The 23,885-nt window shown below is 37.9% G+C and overlaps 1 protein-coding gene across 2 annotated transcripts in view; it reads left to right on the top strand.

Moving 5' to 3' along the window:
- RBKS (ribokinase) overlaps positions 1 to 23,885 on the top strand; it is a 71,563-nt gene that overhangs the window by 4,044 nt on the left and 43,634 nt on the right. Inside the window, exons 2-5 of one of the 2 annotated variants that reach the window (XM_065679445.1) lie at positions 10,788 to 10,879; positions 15,336 to 15,468; positions 20,883 to 20,946; positions 23,733 to 23,795. In XM_065679445.1, the coding sequence (XP_065535517.1) occupies positions 10,872 to 10,879; positions 15,336 to 15,468; positions 20,883 to 20,946; positions 23,733 to 23,795 (268 nt within the window). In that variant the 5' untranslated portion in view covers positions 10,788 to 10,871. The remainder of the gene's footprint in view (positions 1 to 10,787; positions 10,880 to 15,335; positions 15,469 to 20,882; positions 20,947 to 23,732; positions 23,796 to 23,885) is intronic. The other variant, XM_065679444.1, reaches the window with a different exon arrangement.

Raw genomic sequence — 23,885 nt, 5'->3', positions numbered from 1 at the left:
AAAACAAAAACAGCTTTATTCTATATGATCTAGATACCAAACCAGACGGGTACCATCCATAGTATTATTTAAATAGTTTCTGCTCTGACTCATATTTGCAGACTGGTCGTGGCATTGGCATTTTAATTCATATTAAATCAGGACAAGACTAAACATATAAACCAATGAGAGTCAGACATACTAAAACAATTAGAATAAACAGGAGAAACTTTGGCATGGCAATTGAAAACAGCAGAAGCAAAGAACAAAATGTAAATGGAAAAACAGTGTTTGGATAGTCACAACAACAACAGTTTTTCAGTTTAACTCAAGGGAATGAGACCACAGGCCGAATACTGTAAAACTGTGTTTGTTAGGATGTTCAAAATTTGAAGTCTTAGTTTTCTGTGTAGCTCTTTCCTTCCCTTAGGTTGCTTCATACCCTGCAGGGAGTGTAACTGAAAGAAATGCTTCCAGTCCCCTGTTGTAACAACTGTTGTTAAGAGTTATTACAAGTATTAGACTGATTGACTGAAAGCATTTAGCAAGAGAGCAAAGACACAGCAGTGGTGACAAATGCACATCCAGAACTAACATCCCAGAGCAGTCTGATGGACACATCAAGTCTTCGCTGTCTGGGCACAGTCTTTGCCTATGGAAAATGGCAAAGGTATCTCCGTTTGTGAGATTCTACATCTTCCTCTTAAGTCTCTAGTTTTGGTCATTGTCAGCTGAAGTAAATGGTTCATTGGAAATGTCCATGATCCAAAGCTATGTCTATACTTTCTTTTTTCAAAATGCAATGTTTGGGGCAATAATTTCAGGCTTCTTTTCTGGGAATATGGAAAGGAATTTTCTCATGCTTCTTTCGAGTGAGCAAAGCAAAGCCTCACATGTGACTTCATTTTCTTCTTTGCTTTGTTTTCAGGTCTTTCACGTGTGTTCTCATTTCCACCATTTCTCGTGCATGCATAGTCACCAAGTTTTAATGTTTTTTTCTTGCTTTACTGTCTTCTTTTTTTATGCTCTTCAGCTTCTCCTAGCAGCAAAGTGCTCTAGAATCCTTCAAATCCATTTGTGTGTTTGTTTTTATCTATAATGCTTCCCCTGCAGCAGCCACTCCTTATTCTAGTCAATCTGCCATTGCCAGCAGCATGGGAAAGCACAACTGTGAAGGAATACAAGCTTAGTCCAGTTGAGGAAATTAATCTTTTGGATCCAGAGAAAGGCATCAAGGCATGAGAAAATGTGTCATCTGTGAATCGTTTCATTTATGTAATAGTGAAAAATCTGGGCTTGATTTCAGAGGCAGTACTATTCCCTTGTCTTCTTCTCTGACCTAACAAAGTTTGGGTGTATGGTAGATGAAAGATGCACAGGCTAAGTGTTTTGTTGTTCTGCCCTGATTTTAGAGGACCTAAACACAGGTTAGAGAAACTCCCCTTTGCCTTCTATTGCCTGACAGGCAGAAAGCTGTATCTCAGGGGCCCAAAAAGAAAAATGGGATAAAAATCAAGTAGATTAAATCCTCAGTAATGGAATTCAGTAAGAAAATTGAGTTCTGTTTGTATACAGCTTTCAAATATCTATAGTGGCCCAGGCACTGCTCATTTGATGTGGGCCTGACACAAGTCCATTCATGTCAAAAGAAGCTTTTCACTGCTGTAATCTCATTAAATTGTTGTCCCTCCATTAAATCAAGTTTGATCACAAAATGAGTGATCAGTTTATTTTAGGATGAGACTCAGTTCTAGTTGCGTTAAAAATATTTGGTGTTCTACTCCAAACTTAAAAAGCTTCCAGCAAAATTCCTCCAACAAAAAGTAACAAAATATTGAAGAGGGAAAAAGGAGAGAAAATGTCTGGTTGGGTGTTCTTAAATTGACACAAAATAATTAGGGCAAGTCCACTAAAGGCTTTTTTAACCCATTAAAAGAGCTGTATTTGCAACCAAGGTTATGAAAGCAAGAAACAGCATGCCATTGATCCCAGCTGGCACTTTCTGAAAGAAACTGCTGTTTATGCAACAGAGGATGCTGTGGTCTTCTCTGAGAAGGACTGGTGTTGCTGGAACACCTGCTCCGCACTTGTCTTTGGCTGTTATCCATGAAAAACTTTTTTTCTCCCTTTCCTAAATGGAAATATGGAAGTTTTAAAAGTCTTGAGAAATATGAATGTGAAACTGGTCACACAATGTCTTTTAAATGAAGCACAACGAAAGTTGGTTTCTGAATTCTATTTAATTGAATCCTCCCTGCCCTTTCATTTGGTGTCTTCATTTTGTGTCCTAAGCTACTGTGTACTTTAATTAGGCGCTGTCTTTCCTTCAGGAAGCAATTCCATTTCAGCAATAACTAATATGACTCTTGTTTTTTAGACTTGTTTATCTAGTTCAGTTTTAATAACATGTATTTAGTAGTGCTTTTGAACTAAAGAATAGCCCTTCTGGTACTACAGTCAGGCCTGTACTACATGAGTGCCATAGCTGAAATAATTTCTTTGGCTTCCCAGTAACCAAGACTAGCACTGTTTGTCCTGCTATGCATTTGGAAAACATTTTGGTGTTGCAGGAGTAGAAGGGCAGTTTGCTTTGTAAGAAGATAGGAAAAAGGTGAAGAGAAATAGGAGAAATATATTAAAAAGGATAAAAATAGGAAAGGGCATACATAAGAAAGACATAAGGTTTTACTGCAGAAAGTGTGAAGAGTGTATGGAATTGAGGTTGAGATAAAAGGCAGGGAAACTACAATCCTAACAGTGACAGCTCCTCGGCTATCCAGAGGTTTTTCTGCTACTCTGTGCCAGCTCTGGCTCTCTGCTTACTTTCTGCAGCTTTCTCACATGGCTGCATGGCAAGGTTCAGGGAAAAGCTCTGTTGTAGTCTTGCCATCTTCTCCCAGCACCAGCATTTTGGAAGATATGGTACCCAGTAAGTCCTCTGTTACCTCCTCCCTCCCATGAATGAGTTCCCAGCTGTCTGCTTCTGTTTCTACCAGCTGCAGTGTCTGGTCTAAGTTTGTAAACTGCTTTGAGATCCTTCAAGATGAAAGGTTCTACTTAAGTGAGATCATTATCACCTACTACATTTCTCCACTCCCTGTTCTCAGCTCAAGCTTCTTGTCTCATCTCAACTTGGGGTCCTGCACAGTGCTCAACATTCCCAGCTCACGGCAACACAAAGCTTACACAGAAATTTGAACTTCCAATCTTTGAGTTGTTTGACGCCTTTTAGAGTGCTTCAGAGCTGAAGGTTAAATATATGTATTTTCCTGAGCCAAAGCCAGAATACTTAGCACTTGCTGCACTAAGATCGTACTTCTGCATTTGCGTCTGACTTCATGTTATTTTGTGTGCTTGAAGAGACTGTATAGTTCTTTTCCTCCCACTTCTGAAGTACTTACTCATTCTAGGAAGCATTCCAGCTACGATGTTGTTCTGTGATCCTACACTGTAGTCTTATAGCCATACTTTGTTCATGTTCTTGTGGTTAAACTGTAAGCCTGTCAGGGCAGGGATTTCACTCCTGTCTGGTATGGTGAATTTATGGAGGGGAGCCCTGACAGTAGTTAAGAAAGCTCTCTTTGTTCAAAGACTCATAGGTAGTAATACGGTGTTTGGACAGGACAACCCCTTCGCCGTTCAGTTGCACATCTAGCTGGTGTCTTCATCTTCCATATTTTGACTGACTAGTAAGAGAGTTTTTTCACTCTGTAGGATCTGTGTGTGCTTATTCCCAATGTCATTCACATTCCAGTGAAATTTTCCTCTTTCCTATGAAAGTGAGGTCATCTTAAACCTGTGTTTATGATTCTGCAGTCATTTCCATGGCAGTAGACTATGATATCATCAGTGGAGGATTATGCCTTTCCTATGTGTGTTAGCAATTAAAAATTATGGTTTGTGAGATAAAACTAATGTTTACCAAGCTTTTAGGTTTAGTCCATATGAGGCTGGGAAACTATTGCTTAATTCTCTAGAGAGTTCACTTGGGTAATGGAGTAAATGAATCCAGAAACATTTTGATCGTAGCAGGTGATAAGTTTCTGGGGGTATATTTTCCTAATGGGAGAAGAAAATCAGCTACTCCATCTTGTGTTCTCTTGTCTGGCAAAGAACACTTGTCTGAAACACCATCATATTCCTTATTGTTTTGTTATCCAGAGCTTTTTAAATGCATGACTTAAAGAATCACAATTGTCTAGTCTCATTAGACTGGCATTTTCCCCTTTGGAGGTCAGTAAGCTATTATGCACTACCCACAAAAATCAAACCACGAGGTTATCAGACTTTTCATCTTTTTAATGGCTGCCCTGTTTGCCAGCTATCAGGAGTTGGATCTCCTTGTTGAACCTTCATGAGTATGTACATGCTTTCTCAGGGGTTGGTGACAGCAGAGACCAGTTTCAACACTGTGATGGCAGAAGAAAATTCATTCATTTAAAACTTATTGTCTGGTGTTAGATCAGTTGCTAATTCTGCAAGATGAAAATGGTGGATCCAGAACACAATTTATTTCATCCCTTCAAATAAATATTTGTTTAAAAAAATCAGAATATTAGGAAAGAAAAATACCTCAAAATGGTGTGTCCTGTATGCATACAAGACTTGCATGTGTCCAAGTCCACAGAAAGTCTAGGACCTGAAAAGGTTCTTTCTGAAATCATTACCATATTAGTGACTACAGTAGAAAGAAGTTCCTTTTCTCATTGACAGCATTCATGGAAATGAAACCAGGCTGGAACGGAACTGAAGACAGACAGAATCACTGTCTGGACACTGGGATCACTCCTGCCGTAACAGGCCTGGCCCATGTTTGCTGAGCATACATTCAAGTGATGTTACAGCAACTTCCTGAGTGTGCAGTTTCCCTGTAATTTTGCATTCCTGCTGAGGCTTTATCTGTCTCTGGAAAATCCAGAGTGATACCTCTGAAGAAAATGAGAAGTCAGGAAGTACTAACATTATCATCAGGGGAGAGGCTATTGGCATAAAAGCTTATTTACCAATTGTCCAATATCAGCATCAGGAGTAAGGGGTAGTGTGTCAATTTCTGCTACGGAAAGATACAATTTTATCTCAGCAATACACTTCAGCATATGGCCATTGCTTCATGCTAAAACATCCCACTTTACAGGTATCACAACTGTTGCCATTTGCTTTCTGTCAGGTTCTTTGGCATCTGGGCAGTTCCAAGTAAATAGCATGAAAACCAGCAGTATACTGGTCATTGGCATTGTCAGTACTTCAGGGTATTCCTTGGGCTTCTTCTGTATCCCAGTGATGAAGATTGAAAAGCATGTTGTGTTATGAATGTATCTGTATTTTCTAGCCCCAGTGAATACTCTTTTACCATATAACTCCCATGGGGTTTTACTGTTTTGGTTGTCATCCCTGCTATTACTGGAAATTCTGTTTGACTGTTTAGAATAAAACATCTCTTGCCTTTTCAGTCTAGAGGTATTTGACATACCAGATTCACAACAGCCAAAGAGGAAATTCTCTAAAGGAACTCCTTTGAAAGTATTTCTAACAATAAACAGTTGTTAGGAACTATATTTTAACACTCAACACTGAGAATATTGTAGTTTCTCCCCCTTTATGAGCCACAGAATGATATGAGTAATAGTTCTGTTCTGTCTTGGGAGTGAGTTATTTGCTGGCTGTACTGTTAATGGAAATAACCATTTTCCTTGATGCATTTCTAGACATAAATATTTTTGGGTGAATTTTAGTACTCCTGACAGTAAAGAGCTTCTGGCACAAATCAAAAGCTGCAATAAAAATCATCCAGAGTCGATCGTAACAAATTTGTGTAAAAACACTCTGGGCAGGCATATATATCGTGTTGCCTCTAGGAGCTGTCTGAGCTGTTCTTTCCATAGGAGTCTACCAGGAAGGTTTTGTTTGCTTGTTTTATGTGGCTTCACTTGTTAGCCCCTATATCAAGCTGCAGTAGGTTATTTGATGCTGGCATCCTGGTTCCTTTCAAGCCTAGTATCATATACTTTGAGCCTGAAGAAAAATACAAGATTATTTTTCACTAGGATGTTGCATAAGTGGGTGCAGCTTTATAGAACAGGTTGATCTTTGTGACAACTAATTATAAAATAAGAAGGTGGTAATGTTCCCGAATATATCGGTCATGTGCTCTCTTCTGAGTTTCATTATTTCTTCTTTCCATTTCTGACTTCAGTGCATTTTTTTTCCTTTTTTCCTGTACTAGATCAATAGCATGTCATCCCTGAACCATCTGTGATTACCCCTTATTTGTCTTCACCTCTTCTTGTTGTCTTTCTACATCACATTGTTACAGTGAAGTTCTTTTCTGTATTGCCCTTTTCTTGCCTCTCATCTTTCAAATAACTTCTGCTTCCAGAGTCATAACTCTCTTTCACTAGTTTATTCCATCCATCACTTACTGTACTTCCTGTCATTTTTCAGATACCTGTTTATACAAAATGCATAAACCCCAATAGTATAAACAGCAGAAAGAGAAAAAAAACATATTTGGTCAGAGCTGAAAATAAAGGATAGGCAGATCATGTTCAGAACTCGCGTGGAAAGACAGACACTTTCCAGGTTTTCAGCTGTAATAAGAGTGAATATGCCTGTCTTCTTCTGTCTGAATCTGTTAGTTTTATTCATTGGGAATATCTTGTTGTTATTGTTCAATCTTTTCTAAATGTAGTTTTCTTACCTTTCTCACCCTCCCACCCCTCGAAAGAACAAAGTAAGATATGACCTGTGGGGAAAAAACAGTTGGTGGTTTTGCTGGAGCTTGTAGTACTCTATATAGAGGCAGCAAAAAGGGGCAGATTTTTCTTCAGTTTTCATTCCCTGTTACACATTAAATTCTGGGCATTAATGGGCATTTGGGAGTTGTCCATCAGCAAGCATCACAAGGCAGCGTTATACAGAATTGCACCTCTTTTAGTATTCAGGGATCTACCTTTTCCAAAAGAGCTTAGATCGTGAAAAAGATGAAGGTACCTATCTAGAGGAGATTCCTACCTGTCACAGCAGAGTTAACCTTGGCCAGCAAAGCCCAGGCATCCCCCTGCACGTTCTCATCTTTGCCCCACAAACCTGAATGTTACTGTAATCCAAGATTTTAGTAGATACCTTCATAATTAGTTTGAATTTAGATAAAGTTGTTTCGGTTTTTAAATCAGTGAATCAAGGGTAGGATATTTTCAAAGTGAAAACTTGTCTAGTGAAGACGCTGGAAATTTAACCCTAAAGTGGTCAGGCAGTTGGACTGCATGATGACTGTAGGTCCTTTCCAATTGAACTATTCTATTCTAGTCTAGTTCAGACTAGTCTAGTCTATTCCATTCCATCCTGTCCTCATACTAAGCTTAGATATGTTGATTACCTTCACTATCTGTGATACATTGAGTAAGTATCAGTAAAGTATTATTTGGGTTATACTTTACATTTGTGACCCATATGGATTCTGTAGGAAGCGCTGTAGTTACCAACTTGATGAAAAATGTACTTGTCAAAATTATTGTCCTGGGTGCAAACTTTTAGAGCAACATGTTACTGAAGAAAATTATTAGTGTTTGGACAGGACTGTACTTTGTTTTGATGACATGTAGTGAGAACACATCTATGATTATCACTCTTAATCTTGCAGTTTATAAAGCACAATATGCTTGTGTGAAAAATGCCAATAGTTAAGGGGGAGTGAGGTCCTTCTTTGTATTTTACCTGGAAAAGACTGATGATGAGAGTTGTGGAGGGGTCAGTAGGTGCCCTATTTTCTTCATGATAGTAAAGCAGAAGCACAGATTACTTTGTTGATTTACCAGTATATGAAAAATCATGATGACATGAACAAGGACCCTGTAGCCTATCCACTCAACCATACTATTTCCACTTTGTTTTTTGTTGCCTGATAAATCCTTTCTTTAAGAGGTAAAGATTAATCTTCATCGAACCCTAACTGTTCTATGATTCTATGTACGTCTCTTTAATCTTAGTCTGTCCTCAGGCATATGAAGATCACTCTTTGCTTGGTCGCAAAAGTTGCTTTGTTTTGTGTTGGTTTTTCTGCTTTAGCCCTGGTACTGCATCATGATACAATGTTCTGTTTGGCATAGAAACCATAGGCAGCCTTCTTCAGCACTGGGTGAGCACAGCATGTTTCAGCGACAGTCTGTTCTAATATTGCCATCAGATTGCCTTGAAAATAATTATGTAACTGCAGTTCCAAAAATAATGTAATCGAGAGACATCAATGAAGAACAACGTGGGAGGCAAATAAAGTTAGAGAGTAGCAATTCTGAAAATTTCCACAATCTTTCTTAAATACAAAGCAGATGTTTGGTAAGAGTGATGGAATGTTTGGTGAGACTTAAATATCTGAAGATAGATTCATATTTGTTTGTGTTTTTTTAATCTCTTTAGAGGTTCGAGTTTAGAATTAAACATTCTATAGATGATGAATTGTGCCCACCTTTTCCTAGAATTTAACTGCTGGTGATGTGAGGAAATGTTAGAGGTTTGATTTTCCGTGAGAAAGCTTTTTACTTATGGCAATTTGTCAAATCAATAATTTCTTTGCGCTGAAGGTTTCATACTCCTACCATAATTTAGGAATTTTGATCTCTTGGTGATACTGTTGTTTCACTCAGGTTCAGTGCAGTGAGCTATCATAAATGCTTCAGGACATTCATTTGGATGCCTTCTTGTTTATTTCATCTTTTAATATCTAGGAGCATAAAATTTGTTTCTGTGCATAGGGTCAACAGAAACGTTCAGTCTCAAAGAGCTGTGGACATCTGTTCTCATTCTACATGTTACAGATTTCGGTCCTTTTAAATTGAGGTGGTGATTGCATATCTAAGAAGACAGCGACTACTGTGGTGCTCCTGCCTGTAGTTGCAGACGTCCATTTAATTTTCTCCCTTGTTGGAAATTTTCACCATTTGTTTCAGTTCACTTGTTTATCCATTCAGTAATGAGATGTACAAAACAGTTTGTCTTTTAAAATATGTATATATTTGTGTTTCATAAAATACATATTTTTGCTGGTGGCAAAATTGATCGAAAAGATTCCTGCTGCTCTGCACCAATTCATCATTCGCTTGTTTGTGTTGTGGTAACAAACTTTTTAGCATGCAAAATCAAACAGGTTTAAAAAACCAACTCTGAATGGATGATGGGGTAAAGGTGCTCATCTCACCCTGTGCTTCAGCACTGTCCTGAGAAGGGACCACTCTTTAAATATCAATTATTTTTTCCTGGTACCTGATTGGGTAGTGTTTTTACACTGTTCTTTACTGGAGGCTAGAGAGAAAGCCCAGCCAAGCAATGACCAATTATTTGAATTGTATGAAAAGTTAATTATTTTATTTTTTGAAGAAAAACTTGCCATGTTCAGGGACATAGGAGGAAGAAAACAATAGAGAATTTCTATGATTTCTAATTGTCTTGTAACACTTTTTTTCAGTCACTGAAGATCTAAGAACCTAGAACTGAATAGCCCCATACTTAAACCAAGCTGTAGTTAACTCAGTTCCTGAGGTGGGCTCTTGATAAATCTTGGACATTTTCTACCTTCCAATAAGATGTTTTAGTGGATTTTTAAAAGGGATGAAAGCATCAATGAGCCAAGAACATCAGATTTTGAAAAGAATTGTGGTCTTTTTGTCTCCGTGTTATGGATATTTTCTCATAGCACATGTTCAAACCTTTAGAAATTACGCCAGACAAAACAGACCAAGGCTAAACCAAAATATTAAGCCAGATTCAAAAGAGGTCTAAGATTTTTTTTCACCACAATATTGTACTAATATTCTTAGTTAGAGGCAAGAACTGTTCCCTCATTGATATTTGTTCAGTTCTGAGAATCATGAAAGCCCAGTAAATTGTATGTACTAGACAGTGGCTAGTTACACCTACTCTAATCTCACAGGGATTTTCCCCATTCTAGGAAATTCCCAAGAGGGCAGAAAGAGTCAGTTTTGTTCAGTGATTCAAACAGAGCAGAATCAAAGCTAAATTCTACACCTTTACCATTATATTCCTTTTCCTTAAGACACTTTTGAATGCGGCATTTCCGCTACCATTTTGATACCCATGATTATCTTCACCCTTCTTCAGGAATAAAAACACAAGTCTGAATGTTTCTCCTGGTACCATATAAATGGCAGTCACCTCAGATAACCTACAATTTCTCTTTTCTCGGTTGCCCAACGAGAATATTGTTTTCTTTTTTTTTTTTTTAAGAAAAATATTTATGTACTTGTCTATTTTCCTTTCTCGTGCACATGTGATTTCTCAGGAACATACTGATACTTTATGCTTTTCTTCAATGTGTTTAATGATATATTGGACTACTTCATTAAGCCTTAGTTACATGGTATTCAGTGTTTTCAACATACAAAGTAGTGTCAAGTCAAAGTTTCAACACGGGCTTAGCGCAGTATGGGTGCACTGATGCCTTCTCCTCAGTTCTGCAGTTCTGGTCCACCCTTGCTGCTGTGCACTAAGTTGGACCAATTTGGTGATCCAAATTAAAACTATCCTATGAGCAAAAAAAATAGTTTGAATTAGGAAGCTCTGTGAGCAATAAAAGCAATGCAAGAGAAACAGCACAAAAATGCTGCTGGGGGGGGGGGGGGTTTATGTCAGCTTAAGATAATAAAAGTACATCTTTATAGCACTTTCATGTGTTGAAAACAGTGAACACACACTGATTAGGTGTCAAGAATCTGAAGCAAACCATGACTAATTTCAGGATTAGTTTATGCAAATGCTGCAGGTATACATCTCTTCCTTTCCACTTCTTTCTTCTTCAGATTTTCTATCTCTGAATATGATCTGGTCACTGCTTAGATGGGAACTTTACAAGAAAACCCAGAATACCAGTGAGAGTGGCATTAATGACTCAGTAAGTTACACATTCACCTCTGATTCAGTGCTTCAACACCGTAGTAAAGGTTCTCTGTTCTATTTCTAATGCCATCTTTCCAAAGGGTTGTCTGTCTAAAAATACAAATGCTACTCAGGAATAGCCTCTAAGGGAACTTATGGCACACACTTACTGGAAGAGGGTTGAATTTGCTACAGTGGTGAAATTCTAATGTATGTGCTTTTATTCATCCCAAACCTCTGAAACATAAGTTGCTGTAAGATTTTTCATTTCCCCTGAACAAATTAGGGCAGCATTGCTGTGTGCATTACATTTAAATACCGTGCTGTAAAATCTCAGTTGAAATTCTGAGTGATTCTGTTCCTTCCTTTGTAAGTATTTCAGGGTGCTTCGGTCTGAACTTTCCTCTATAAATATGGCTCAGTAGTGTGGTGCACAGTTTGCAAAACATTATATAATCATTTTATTTCACATCAATAAGTGTTGGGGGTTTTCAAGTTTCGTTTCTGGTTGTTCATAAGGCATAAGAGCCCAATATCCTTTGAGCCATTTATTCTCTCAAGGCTGAGCAGAATTTATCACATAAGCAAAGAGCAGTCTGTTTGATAGCAATTTATATTAGGTTTAACAGGTCAGTGTTTTCAAATGACGTCAAAGTTGTAAATGGCTTTACAAAACATTCTTGTAACAGTTCTGAAAGCCTGTGTGACAGTTTTTCTAATTAACTAATTTAGCCTAGTTTTGGAGTAACATTAGCTGTTTCATCATTTTTAGGCTATTTTGAGTAGTATTTGTGGCACCATTAATAAGCCAAGAATTTATAGGGTTCCTTAATCATACAGATTACTCATCATTGCCTGCTCATAACAGAAGCCCGAAATGCTCATTAACATTCTCTGATGTGAATCAAAAGTTAGTAGAGTTGCACAAAAAAATGACAAGAGAATAGCATTACATTAGTAAAAAATAAGAATCTGGAACACCAGTTGCAGTGAAAGTGAAGGCTCCAGGCTTATGCACAGAATCATAGAATCATAGAACAGTTAGGGTTGGAAAGGACCTCAAGATCATCTAGTTCCAACCCCCCTGCCATGGGCAGGGACACCTCACACTAAACCACCCCACCCAAGGCTTCATCCAACCTGGCCTTGAACACTGCCAGGAATGGAGCACTCACAACCTCCCTGGGCAACCCATTCCAGTGTCTCACCACCCTCACAGGAAAGAATTTCCTCCTTAGATCCAATCTAAACTTCCCCTGTTTAAGTTTTAACCCGTTACCCCTTGTCCTGTCACTACAGTCCCTGACGAATAGATCAATACTCTAAATTTGTTTAATATGGGAAATAAAAATAGGCTTCTGAAATGAAGAATTGGAGAATTGGTCTAAAAGGATTGACGGTCATGCCTGAAATGTAATAAGGTGAGGGTTTGTTTACAGTCAGCTACAGGGGCCTGCTGCCTGGTCTTGCCTAGTCTGTTAGCCTATTTTTAAAATTGCCTAATTATAAGTCACTGTTCCAACTTGATCCTTTGCCCTTTGCCTTGTACCTTGCCATCAAAACAATAAAAAAGGTCATCTCCCCATCTTCAACAAGCCGTTTCATTCCCACAGGCAGTTGTTGTGCCATGCTGCTTGTAACACTGGGGCCGAGATTCTCATCTCACCAAGCCAGTTTTTTCACCAGTTCAATTATGATGCTTCCATTGGAGTTGCATGTTGATGCCAACATAACTGAGACAAGAGTTAAGTCATGGTCTGGTTACTGTTAAAACAAGAATATATATGGTTGAAAGTACTTCTTGAGAATGCTTATGAACTCAGCACAGCGCTATTAGCAGCTGTCTGCTGGGATGTCGCAATCGTTAATTTTTGTCTAAAAATATATTAGCTTTTTGTGGAAACAAATTCTATATAGAATAAGCTATAATCTCTGAAAAGCACCCTAAGGAAGGAAAATGAATTGAGACTTGATACCATTTTCAGACTGCAGAATTTAAATGAGAAGACAGCATGAGCTAGTGAATTGAGCTGATCTCTATTTTTGATTTTGCAACTGGCTTCTTGGCTGACCCAAGGCACAAAAAGGCAAAATGATTTGCCTAAATTTCATGCCCAAAAAGTAGGAATAATGTTTTTGTTCTGCTTTTTAAAGTGCAGTGAGATCTGTGGATGAAAGCAATTATACAAAAGCTACTATACTGTTTCTTACCAAGCCTGGGTGAAACAACTACTCTTTACTAAATGTACATGATGTTAGAAGTGTGCATGGAGTACCCTGGCACTAGCTGAAGAGGAGGTTCCTCAGCTGAGTTTTGTGACCTTCATTCTCTGGTTCACAACCCTCACTGCTTTATCTTCCAATGGCTAAAATAGTGATAAATTATAGATGTTGCCATGAATAAACATTACTTATATGCACTCATTACACCTTATTCCCTGAAACCTTACAGTTACTCACTGTTGTAAGCAACCTGCCAGATGTTGCTGTGGGTAGTTTTAACCTAGCAATCCTTTCCATGTATAAGGTACCTATAAGTATGCTTCTAAAATGTTGTATTTTTATTTAAAATGGTTTAAGCATTTCCCAACAGAATGATCCTAGCTCTGCCTCTCTTGAAACAAAGTGAGTGCCATTAGCTGTGTGTGTGAGCCTTCTGGGGTTGCTTTGTGGTCACCCACATGAAATAAACCTGCTGGCTGCGCACCGTACCCTCACACTAAAATCTGGGGTGCTCTGTTAGTGAGCATCCTTTCTTAGAGACTGCATCTCTCCAGAAACTGTAACTGATGAAGCGCAGACCCGTTACATCTCCTTCAAAGGAAAAATCTTAATTTCTGGGAGTTCAGGACTTGTTTGGGTTTGCTAGTTTAATTTTAGGTTTTCTTGATTTCCTAATGATCCTAAGCCTTTGGATTGATGGGTGCTGAAATGGAAAATCAGTAGGGAAAATTGTTTCCTTTTTTTCCTGTGAATTTTCAGTAGATCAGGTTGTGCATTGTCATTAATTCAGAAGATTTTGTGAACTCCAGTATGCCTCAGAAGGTGCAGCATAAACTCAGAAAGTAATTACACATATTCTTCATATCCTTTTCAAAGAGCACGCTGTAGTGATTTGCTAGTGCAGAAGCACGTCACTTTTTTTCAGAACTGGAGGGCTGGCAACTTTGAAGCTGTGGGAAGATTTTGGGGTAAAATAATGTTATAAATTAACAAACAGAATTGAAGTTAGTCTCTTCCTCATTAGGGCACATTCCTCTGTGTTCTTTCAGATTCCCCTTCCCCACTTTCCTTTCCTGCAGACTTTTGGAAACCTGTCTGAACTGTCACTGAACAGGTCACTAGCACATGATAGATAGGAAGCCCTCCCTCCACACGTGTTGTGAGTTTGTTTGTAGCTTAAGAGATAGAAAGAATTACATTTTTAAACTTTGTGCCTGGAATGTATGGCTTGAGAAGGCAGAAATTTTGGTAATCCAACTGCAGTAAACAGTTTTGTGTTACATGTTTTAATGAAAGTGGCAAAAGTAAGCTAGCCTTTCGCATCCCGTAACGACATGGTTTAGTGGTGGTCTTGGCAGTGCTGGGGTAATGGTTGGACTTGATGATCTTGAAGGTCTTTTCCAACCTGGTTGATTCTGTGTAATTCAGAGAAATTCCTCCACATAGTCTCGGTGGTGTCTTTTTTCTTCCTTTCTACTTCTGCTGGAGATAGCAAAGCATCTGGTGGGGTTAACAGAATTACAGTTTTGTTTTCTCTTTTCCAAAATGGGAATTAAACCAGAGCACACTCCTGATGGGTCTCCGCTTGTATTAGTGCATCTGATTCTGGGCACCCATCCCCAGAAGGATGTAAACGCAATTGGACTGCATTCAAGAAAAAAAATATGCTAAGAAGTTGTAAAGCTTGATTTGTGAGAGAAAAACTTCACAAAGGGAAAAGTTAAATACGTACAGTGCTCCTGAGTGACAGCAGAGGGGAGGAAGGTTTTGATACCAATCTACACTTTGGAGGGGTGTGAATACCAACAGAGTGAAAAATTACTGAGGGTGGTTCAAGAAGGTATAATTAGATGTAATGAAATTAAATGAACAATATGTAAGCTTGAACTGAATGTTACAGTAAAACAACATGAGCAGTGATACTATAGATTTATTATTTATCTGTATCGAGTTAGCACTGGGGAATCCCAGGCAGGGTTCAAGTGCTTCTTTTCCTGTAGAAACATGAACAAAAGAAATGCAGTACCTCTCTTGAGTAATAAACAAGAAGCTTGACTGGGTGGCCTATAAGGAATAAACTTAAACTGGTGGGGTGTGGACTAGAGACCCTAAAAGGTCTTTTGAGTCTTTTTTGGTCTTACTGGCTGGCTGTTGGACCATTCAGGATTATAAGAATGTAACTCTTATTTTGAAGATGCTTGTTATTTTCAGTCACTAATGCATGTAAATATTGCTTTAAATTGGAATAGCCTTACTACACGATTGCCAAGAGCTGGAGAAACTGTCCTTGGACATAAGTTTTTCATTGGTTTTGGTGGGAAAGGAGCCAACCAGTGTGTCCAGTCTGCTCGACTTGGGGCCAAGACCTCACTGATCTGCAAGGTAAGCACCGACATGCTCTTGGATTACAGCTGAACTAAATGTTTATGCAAATTCCAGTAAACCTTTAGGTGATTTACAGAAAAGTTTCTCGTGGTTTGGGGTTTTCTTTTTTGTTTTAATCCCTCTCTAATTCTCTTTTCTTTTCCTTACTTCAGCTATAAATTTAAGCGTGGAGGAGGCTGTTCTAAAAACACTGCCAGAACCAAAGACTAGTTGGCTAGAGATCTGGCAGAAATTGCATATAAAGAAGGATTGCGAAACTTAAGATTGATGCACTATGGAAAAGAGAATGGGAGAGAGTCTGAGGTGTTCGAAATTCTAGTAATCTTGATTAGCCTCTCCTTTTTATGTTCACCACTGTTGCAAAGTCAGGGCTTCTTCGATGACATTCAGGTGCTAGGCGCTACAGTCAATCTGAAATTTACTTTGTAAGTGATTAAAAACCGGACACTGACAAGCCAGTAACAACTTTGAGAAGCAATGCAAAACTTTGTGCTTCAAGGGTTGAATCATTATCTCATTACTTGGGATTAGGATGAGATGTTCACATCCAAATCCTAGCACCTTTGCATGCTATGGGATTTTTTTGCCCACATTTCTGAAACATCTAATATGCAGCAGTTTTAGAGGCTGGCTCGCAGACGGTCGGGCTGATTCAGCTTGACAGATGCTATATTCTTACAATGATTTTATTTCGTTTTTGTCATTAAACATTATAAGTTTGGGGTGATCATTATCAAAGTTAAGATCAAATTTTATTTCTCTGTAGCCTTATTGTCCATTCTGTGCCAACTGTAAATGAAACTTCAAATTGACTGGGCATGCTTTGTTCTTGCCATAGCTGGAGAGGATGCTAAATTTTTTGGATCATTGTCTGTCAGTGATTTTTTGAGAAATACTGGAAACATCTCAAAGAAACCTTTCTCACTGGTTTTCCAATCCAATCTTTAAGCTAAAGAATGATAGCTATAAGTCTAAATTACACTTGCAATAATTTCTGTCTGTCATTATCACTAGTTGTTCTACAATGTACTTTATATGTTGGCAATGTTTGTGCTTCTGTAATATTGTGTATATTTGATCTTCTTTGCATTCAATAACGATCAGATTCAAGAACAAGATGAACTGGCAATGAATTCCCTGCTAACATTTCCTGCTAAATGTTAGCAGGGTTTTTTTCCACTGAAAGTGTGAATTTTGTTTTATTTTTTAATGGTCTAGCCTTTGCTCAGTGCATACATGTTTCTGGAAACATTTGCATTCCTAATAAAATTTAGCAGTTACTATAATTTCTAATTACTTTCCAAAATCATATTTATGTTATTTCAGTAAAACCCAGTCTTCTTTCTTTCATTCTGATGTGTATTTGTTGGAGCAAAGAAGTGGCAGAGATTGACTGTTAATATCCGTATTAGCATTTTGTATTTTTTCTAGATTTTACCAGTCAATATTTACTTTCTGAATTAATTATGCACTTGAAACCTCCCAGAATAGTCTCATCCCATGGCAGTAGAGTCTTATATCTGCAGAGGTCAATGGGAAACCTATAAGGTTTCTTGCTGAGTAAACTAAGAAGAGTCAGGCAGTAATGAGCCATTACAATTAGATTATCTTTACTTTAACAAGTCATCATAAGTATTCAGTGGTTCTTAAAGCCAGATTTCCCCGCACACACACACAGTGCTCAGTAATATGCTTGTTTTGATCATAATTCAGAGCACCTATTATCCAGTACAAGTGCAACAATGCCTTCTACATTCTGAAGTTCACAGAATAAAATTGGTGTTAATACTAGAGGGATATTGTGCTGGAGTGTGGCATCCTCTTACAAGGGCTGTAATTTAGACCGAGGATGTCCTCAGCAAGAGTAGCAGCAGACATCTCAGATCAAATGACAAGGAACTCTTCATACTTCAGAGCTTTAAAACACAAGAGAGAGCCAGTGACTGTCTGGTGAGGGTTTGAGAGAAGAGGGAGTTTTAGAATGACTTACAGTTAAGACTAGAGATGCCACAGAATGCTGTGAATTTTAATGTAAAATCAAGTACTGAGTTTGAGTAATGGAAATGCAAATAGTGGTCTGCCTGGATGTCTCTGCAAGTGGCCACCGTTGCTCTGGGTTATCAGTATGTATCACAGTATCAGTCTGGAACTCCCCTCCTCAATTTGCTCAGTACAGTAAAACAACATATTGATGGAAAACTTGCTACTTCAAACAGACAAAGCCAGTTGTTCAGAGAAAAGTAAAGGATTACTATCAGGGAACTAAAGGAAGTAAGCAAATAAATTAACTGCTCGTTGTTCATGCAAGAACCCTGCTGCAGTACTGAAAAATGCACAGTGGTCTTGAGAAATTCCTAAGTCCCAAACATTTTTTGTTTTTTTGTTTTTTGGGGTTTTTTTTGTTTTGTTTTGTTTTGTTTTGTTTTTTTTTGGGGGGGGGTGTTTTGGGGTGTTTTGTTTGTTTGTTTTTATAGTGGCCATTACCAAAAAAATCAGATGGTGGAGGGATGTTGATCTGAAACACATTGCGCATACTGAAAAAAGTCCTGGTTTACTTCTGACAAACAATTTAGAATCCTCCTCACTGGACGTCGATGTCACTAGCCTGATACTGCACATACTAAATTCTACTTAAACACCAGCTGCATTTGATTCCTACTTAGAAATAGGAAGAGCTGTATTACCATGCTATGTAGTCTTCTCTTTTTAAATGCTCTGTAAGCCAAATTTAAGTTCAAGTTCTGTAAGCACTTTTTTGTAAGAATACTTTATTTATTCTGTTCGTTGTAAGAACATAGCTATATTCAGATGCAGCCCAGAATATGATGGATGACATCAATTGTTTTTTCCTTTTGTATTACTGTCTTATACTACTCTTTAGTACTTGTTTAATTCCCTAATGAAGAAAAAAGAGCATATAGAACAGATTAAACAACCAGTTGCTAAGAGGTACATGATTTTATTGCAATTAATTTTCAGGTACAGAGGAATTTGATTCTCTCAGCTGCTAGAATTTTAGCTTCTGTGATGCCAGCCAGGTCCCTTAGCTCCACATGGAAAACATGATGGTGAGCAGGAAGAAAGCAGACTGAAAAATACTGATGTAATTCCACTTGTTCTAATATGCAAACTATGTGACCATAATGCTTGTACAAACAGCTTGTTGTTAAGGACTCAAGAAAGAAGAAATGCTATTTCAGCACATACAATGTTCTGTGGTCAACAGACCAAGACATTTATTTTTTCTGTTTATCCAATAGTCCATCTAGCAAGGACTGTGCAAAAGCAGAAAATATTTAAAACAATGTTACATAATTTGACATGGTCAGTAAATATGCCTTTAATCTAAAATGAGTCTGATGCCCAATACTCTCTCTTCCTTGGGGGTAAAGCCTGAATGGAAAGATAAGCCCTTCAAACACGCTAGGATTAACTGGGTTAGATACTGATGAACTAACATGGAAAAAAGTTTCCAGAGGAAAAGGACCTCCATGGAGACCCCTTCAAGGGCATCCCTCCAGCACTGCAGTGTCTTGCTGTGAGCAAAAGTACCACGGCTGATCTCAGTTGTTATGACAGTTGAACAATACGGGATGCCTGTCTGTCAGTTATGTAGGACCCAGAAATGAAGGAAGGAAGTTTCAGTTGAGCTTTTGGAAAATTGTTATGAAATATTTTGTTGCTGAAATAACTGAGCAAATCCTAAGATTTGTTGTAGAAGCTCTGTAGCAGCAAGGCAGGGAGAAGGTGATACCATCAGGCAGAATGCATTCTGGTAGTACAGCTGTTAGGCTGCAGAGGTGAGCACAGCTCAGGTTGAAATCACAGATGGTTGCAGTCATCCAGCCTGAAGCAGTCAGAAGATGCAGCTTCTGACAACCCGCCCTGTCTGGCAAACTGGGAGTAGTCAGAGATACAGAAATACTCTAATGTGCAAACAATGAATAACACAGTGACCCACAGAAATGTTGTTCGTTGGATTTTTTTTTCCATATGCTAGAGGAATGTTCTGTCTGCTTAGACTGTTTTGACTTAAATTCCCATCCTCATCTGGTAAAAGATCAGGACCACCCCTAATAATACTTTAGAAAAATCCCTTATAGAGATTGTAGGAAATGAAAGTATGTTTCAAAACATGGTTGTGCAATAGGACATGTGGGGGAAGGATCATCCATCCATGACACTTTAAATTACAGAATTCTGAATCTCAAGGTTTGATTGTTGTGATCACTAGCTAGCACTCAGGTCTTCTCTGAGCTTTCTAAAGTACTGAGCTCATGAATAGATTAATTTCTAATAGCAGGCAATAGGGGCAACTGCTCTGTGCTTCCAGTAACTCAAATATACCATTAGCTGTTTACAGCTGTTTTGTGAGAAGGTGGGTCATTAGTTAGGGCTTCCCATGTAATTCCTTTGCTGTTTAGACTGTGACCAGGATCTTGATTTAGCTTCTAATCTGAAAGATGTTTTCTCATGCAAAAATACTTCCTGTAGTACTGGTCAGCCTTTGATACCACTCAGATACAAAACTTAACCTTGGAAGTGGGAGCACACGCTGTGCATGCTGAAGACATAACCTAAAAGTAGTGAAATTAAAACTATGTTGGCTTTCTAAATATATTTTAATTGTTATTTTGACATTAGGCAAGTTACACCATTTTTTTTCTTCACATACCTCATCTCCTTTGTTCAGCTTGTGTAATGTTACCAAAAAAAATTTGTCAGTCTGAATAACCAGCAAGCAGAATTCTGTTCAGCTAAAAGGATTAGTGGAGCTGAAATTACAAGCTCTTTAATTTGCTGTTAGAAAAACAATAGAGCATAGCTTGACTTCCCAACTCAACGTAATCTGCTCTTGCTGGATAAAGCAAACAAAAAAGGTTAAATTTGTAAACAGTACGTTTAGTGCCGAGAATTACAGAAATCATCAATGCCATATTTATCATCCCTTTTTGTCCTATAAGGACAGTTTGATATTTTTCCACTGAGGAAACTTGAGGTAGAAAATTCAAAACATGAACTGCAATTAAAAAGGACATGGGAGTTACTATAAATGCTTTCAATTTGAAGCTGAATGATTCAGTATTCTTCCAGATTTTACAATCCCCAGAAAGCTCCAGTGCCAGGTGGTATTAAGAGCATAAAGCCTTAATATAGCAACATTGTTGTACAGGGCAGTTTTGTAATACAGGAGGGGAAACTGCAGAACACTATTCCTATTGCTCATTAATACTATTAATACATTTTTATTATTATTTATTAGGTTATTATTTGTTTGTTAATAAGGCAAAGTGCTGCAAAACAGAAAGTATTACATTCAGATTACAGTAGAGGATTCTGTTGTGTAAAGATGATCTATCTATCCTCTCACCTTTCTGTAGTGAAAACCTACCCTTTTGTCTTTTGTATAGGTTGGGAAGGATTCCTTTGGCAATGATTACGTTGAAAATTTGAAGAAGAATGGTATTTCCACAGGTAAAATTTTATTTTAAAGAAACCTTACGTATGCTTTTTAAGCTTTAAAAACTGGCAGTGGAGGGTTTCTTATTTTATTGCCTTATTTGATGTGTTTTGCCATTCAGAACTATGAATAATTATTTTGACACCACTGGCAGGAAGGAATGAGTGAGAATATGGGGACTTCTGAAATCAGCTGTACCACAAAAAATAAAATACAGTGTTATTACCTCTAAATCTCAGCTGATTACATCAGTGGAATTCACCTGAAGATATCTTGGAGATATACGATTGTTTAGGCTGGCATTAATGATTGTAATGCCTGTGAGAAATTGAAAACTCCAGTCTGATTATTCATTCTGAATTTCATGTTGGGAACAGAAAGACAGAGTGGAAATGCATTTGTCAACTCAGTGCATCTCACCTCTCTTCTGTGAAATGACACATGCAGTCATTTTAGAGACTGCAACTGATATTTGTTAACACACATACACACAAAAATCAATGTTAAAAGCTTTCGGAGAAAAGGAAAAATTAAACATTCACAGTATTCTAGATATCTTTGTATCTTCGTAAGCCTAATTCTTTCTCTTATGTAAATGTATTACTGTGTGCTGCTGGACTACATGATCACATTTTTGTCTGCATGACTCGTCTCCTTCAGGGTGGACAAGGATGGGCAGATGCAATCATTAAGTGGCAATTCGATATTCTGTTTATCGTTTCTGCTTAATGTTCAGCCACAAGCTTCATTTACTGCATTCAGATCCTGCTTTAAAGACAGAACTATCAGTATTTTGTGGGCTTTTTTATTAGGCTTATCAGTACAGCATCTAAATATTTCACCAGTGTATATACAGGTTTATTCATTATGTGTCTTTCAACTTACGCAAGAAACCAAGCAAGGATACCATAAAAATAATGTCTGTTAATGTACAGTCATAAATCTCTCTAAAGCATGCCTACCTCATGAATAAAGACTTTGGTCATGTAAATAAAGCTATTATAATGCATAGCACTTAATGAAAATGTATATTCCACAAGGAACCTTAAATATTGTGTTTTCTGATTTAAGTGATTGCTCTTGCAAACTTAACATACATTTTTAAATAGTCTTTATAGCAGCAAAAGAAAAAAATCATAAAGGGAAAAAAAACCCCAGAAATTCCATCATGTTGCACTTCACTGATACCTAGCTAGATCAACTGAAGGGTTGGAAGTTTTAGGTCCAAGTTACCAATTTCTGCTGATTGAGTTAAAAATATCTCAGAATGGTGTTAGTCACCCCTTATGTTTATCCGCCCTACAGGAAGATAGGATGTAGTGCTGGTGATGCTGGTCCAGGATGCCAGCTTGCATTCCTGGATTTGTAGGCAAGGGTGATTCAATGTGCACAGGCCTTTCTGCTTAGGACTGTCTTATTTCAGTCACTGTCTTTCCATCTCAGTTTCATTCTTGTCTAGCCTATCCCTGTTGTTATACATAAAGATACCAGCTACTGGATAAAAATCCTTGCTGTAATGCCAGTTCTGCCAAATTTCATATCCTGGGTTCCTGTGGTATGTCTTCTTTGCATCACTTTTCTGTTTCCTAATGTATTTACCCCTTTTCTTTCCAATTTCAAACCATTTCTCAATTTTCTTTTCCCAGTCTTCTTGTCTTCCACAATTTCCACAACAGTCAGCTACCAGTGCTGCTCAGACCATTTAGACCTTTACTGATGTAAACTGGGCAGCTTGCAGCTCATGCTGCTTATTTCCTGAAGGAAGAGCACTGAGAGCACAGAAGGCACAAGTTTTCAATGCTAGTGTGCAAACCTAACTCATGGTGAAGAGAAGCAAAGAAAGTTCTGCTCTGAGCCCTGTAACTCTGAGCTAGATAAGGGTACCTCCAAGGCAAGTACCTGGAATACTTTAGCAAACCTGAATGAGCATAATGTTATGTGTTTTTTCAGCCTTGTTCAAATTCGAGCAGTTTTCTAAATTGGCTGCAAAAGGCACATCTTAAGAAAGAAGCGAACTTCTGCCTAGCATCAAGTCCACGTTCTAAAATGTTAGAACACGAGTGCTTCTTAAAAAGAAGGTCACCAGAATTTGCCTCAAATAGTAGATTTTTCTCAAATACAGGGGTTGTTTTTTGAGGGAGAAACAACTCAACTTATTTTGACAGTTTTCTATTACAGTTCTCCCTAAAAAAACCCTCCACCTGTCATAGAAAGTTTTGTACCACTGTTTAATATTTGACCAATTTGCTGACTGCTGAACACAGGTTCTTATAGTAGTAAACATGGAACAATCTTTGTAACAGACAGTGCTGCCAGCCTCACTTCTGGTTAATTTAGATTAATAATAATCCAAAGAGGAAACATAGCTTCACCACTGCTTTTATAGCACATGTTAATATTACTGCTGAAATGCAAATCTACACAGAATTAAATGCTGTGTTGTTTTAATATTTTTGTTTTCTCCAGCCTTGACTCTTTTGTTTCGTTGGATAAAAGAAGTACTTCCACGTAGGAGTAGAATGCCTGAGAAGGCTGTATAAATAACGTTCTTTTTCTAAAGCAGAGATGTAGCCAAATTAAAGAATGTTGGACTCGCATTTCTGTTTTGTGGGTGTAAATTAACACTTTTTGTTGTTGTTAGCTTCTCTGGCATTGTTGCACATGAAAGAGTAATTAGCATTTTTAAATTACTGGAGGTTATGGGTTCATTTTAGATTTAATTCAATTAAACTCCATCACATGCTATTGGTTGAAAGTAATGTATTGAACTAATGCATGCTGTAACTTTTCCCTTTCTTAGCATTTGTAGGTCAGACTGCAGATGCTGCTACTGGAACTGCTTCAGTAATTGTCAACAGTGAAGGTACATATTTCTACTCTGAATTGTCCTCTGTGTTCTACCTCTACAGCCATAAAAGAAACCTTTGCCTTATCACTGTTAATTGTGGAATTA

This window comes from Lathamus discolor, chromosome 5, assembly GCF_037157495.1.
Source record: "Lathamus discolor isolate bLatDis1 chromosome 5, bLatDis1.hap1, whole genome shotgun sequence".
Classification (NCBI taxonomy): domain Eukaryota; kingdom Metazoa; phylum Chordata; class Aves; order Psittaciformes; family Psittacidae; genus Lathamus; species Lathamus discolor.
This window is presented reverse-complemented; position numbering and strand designations above follow the sequence as displayed.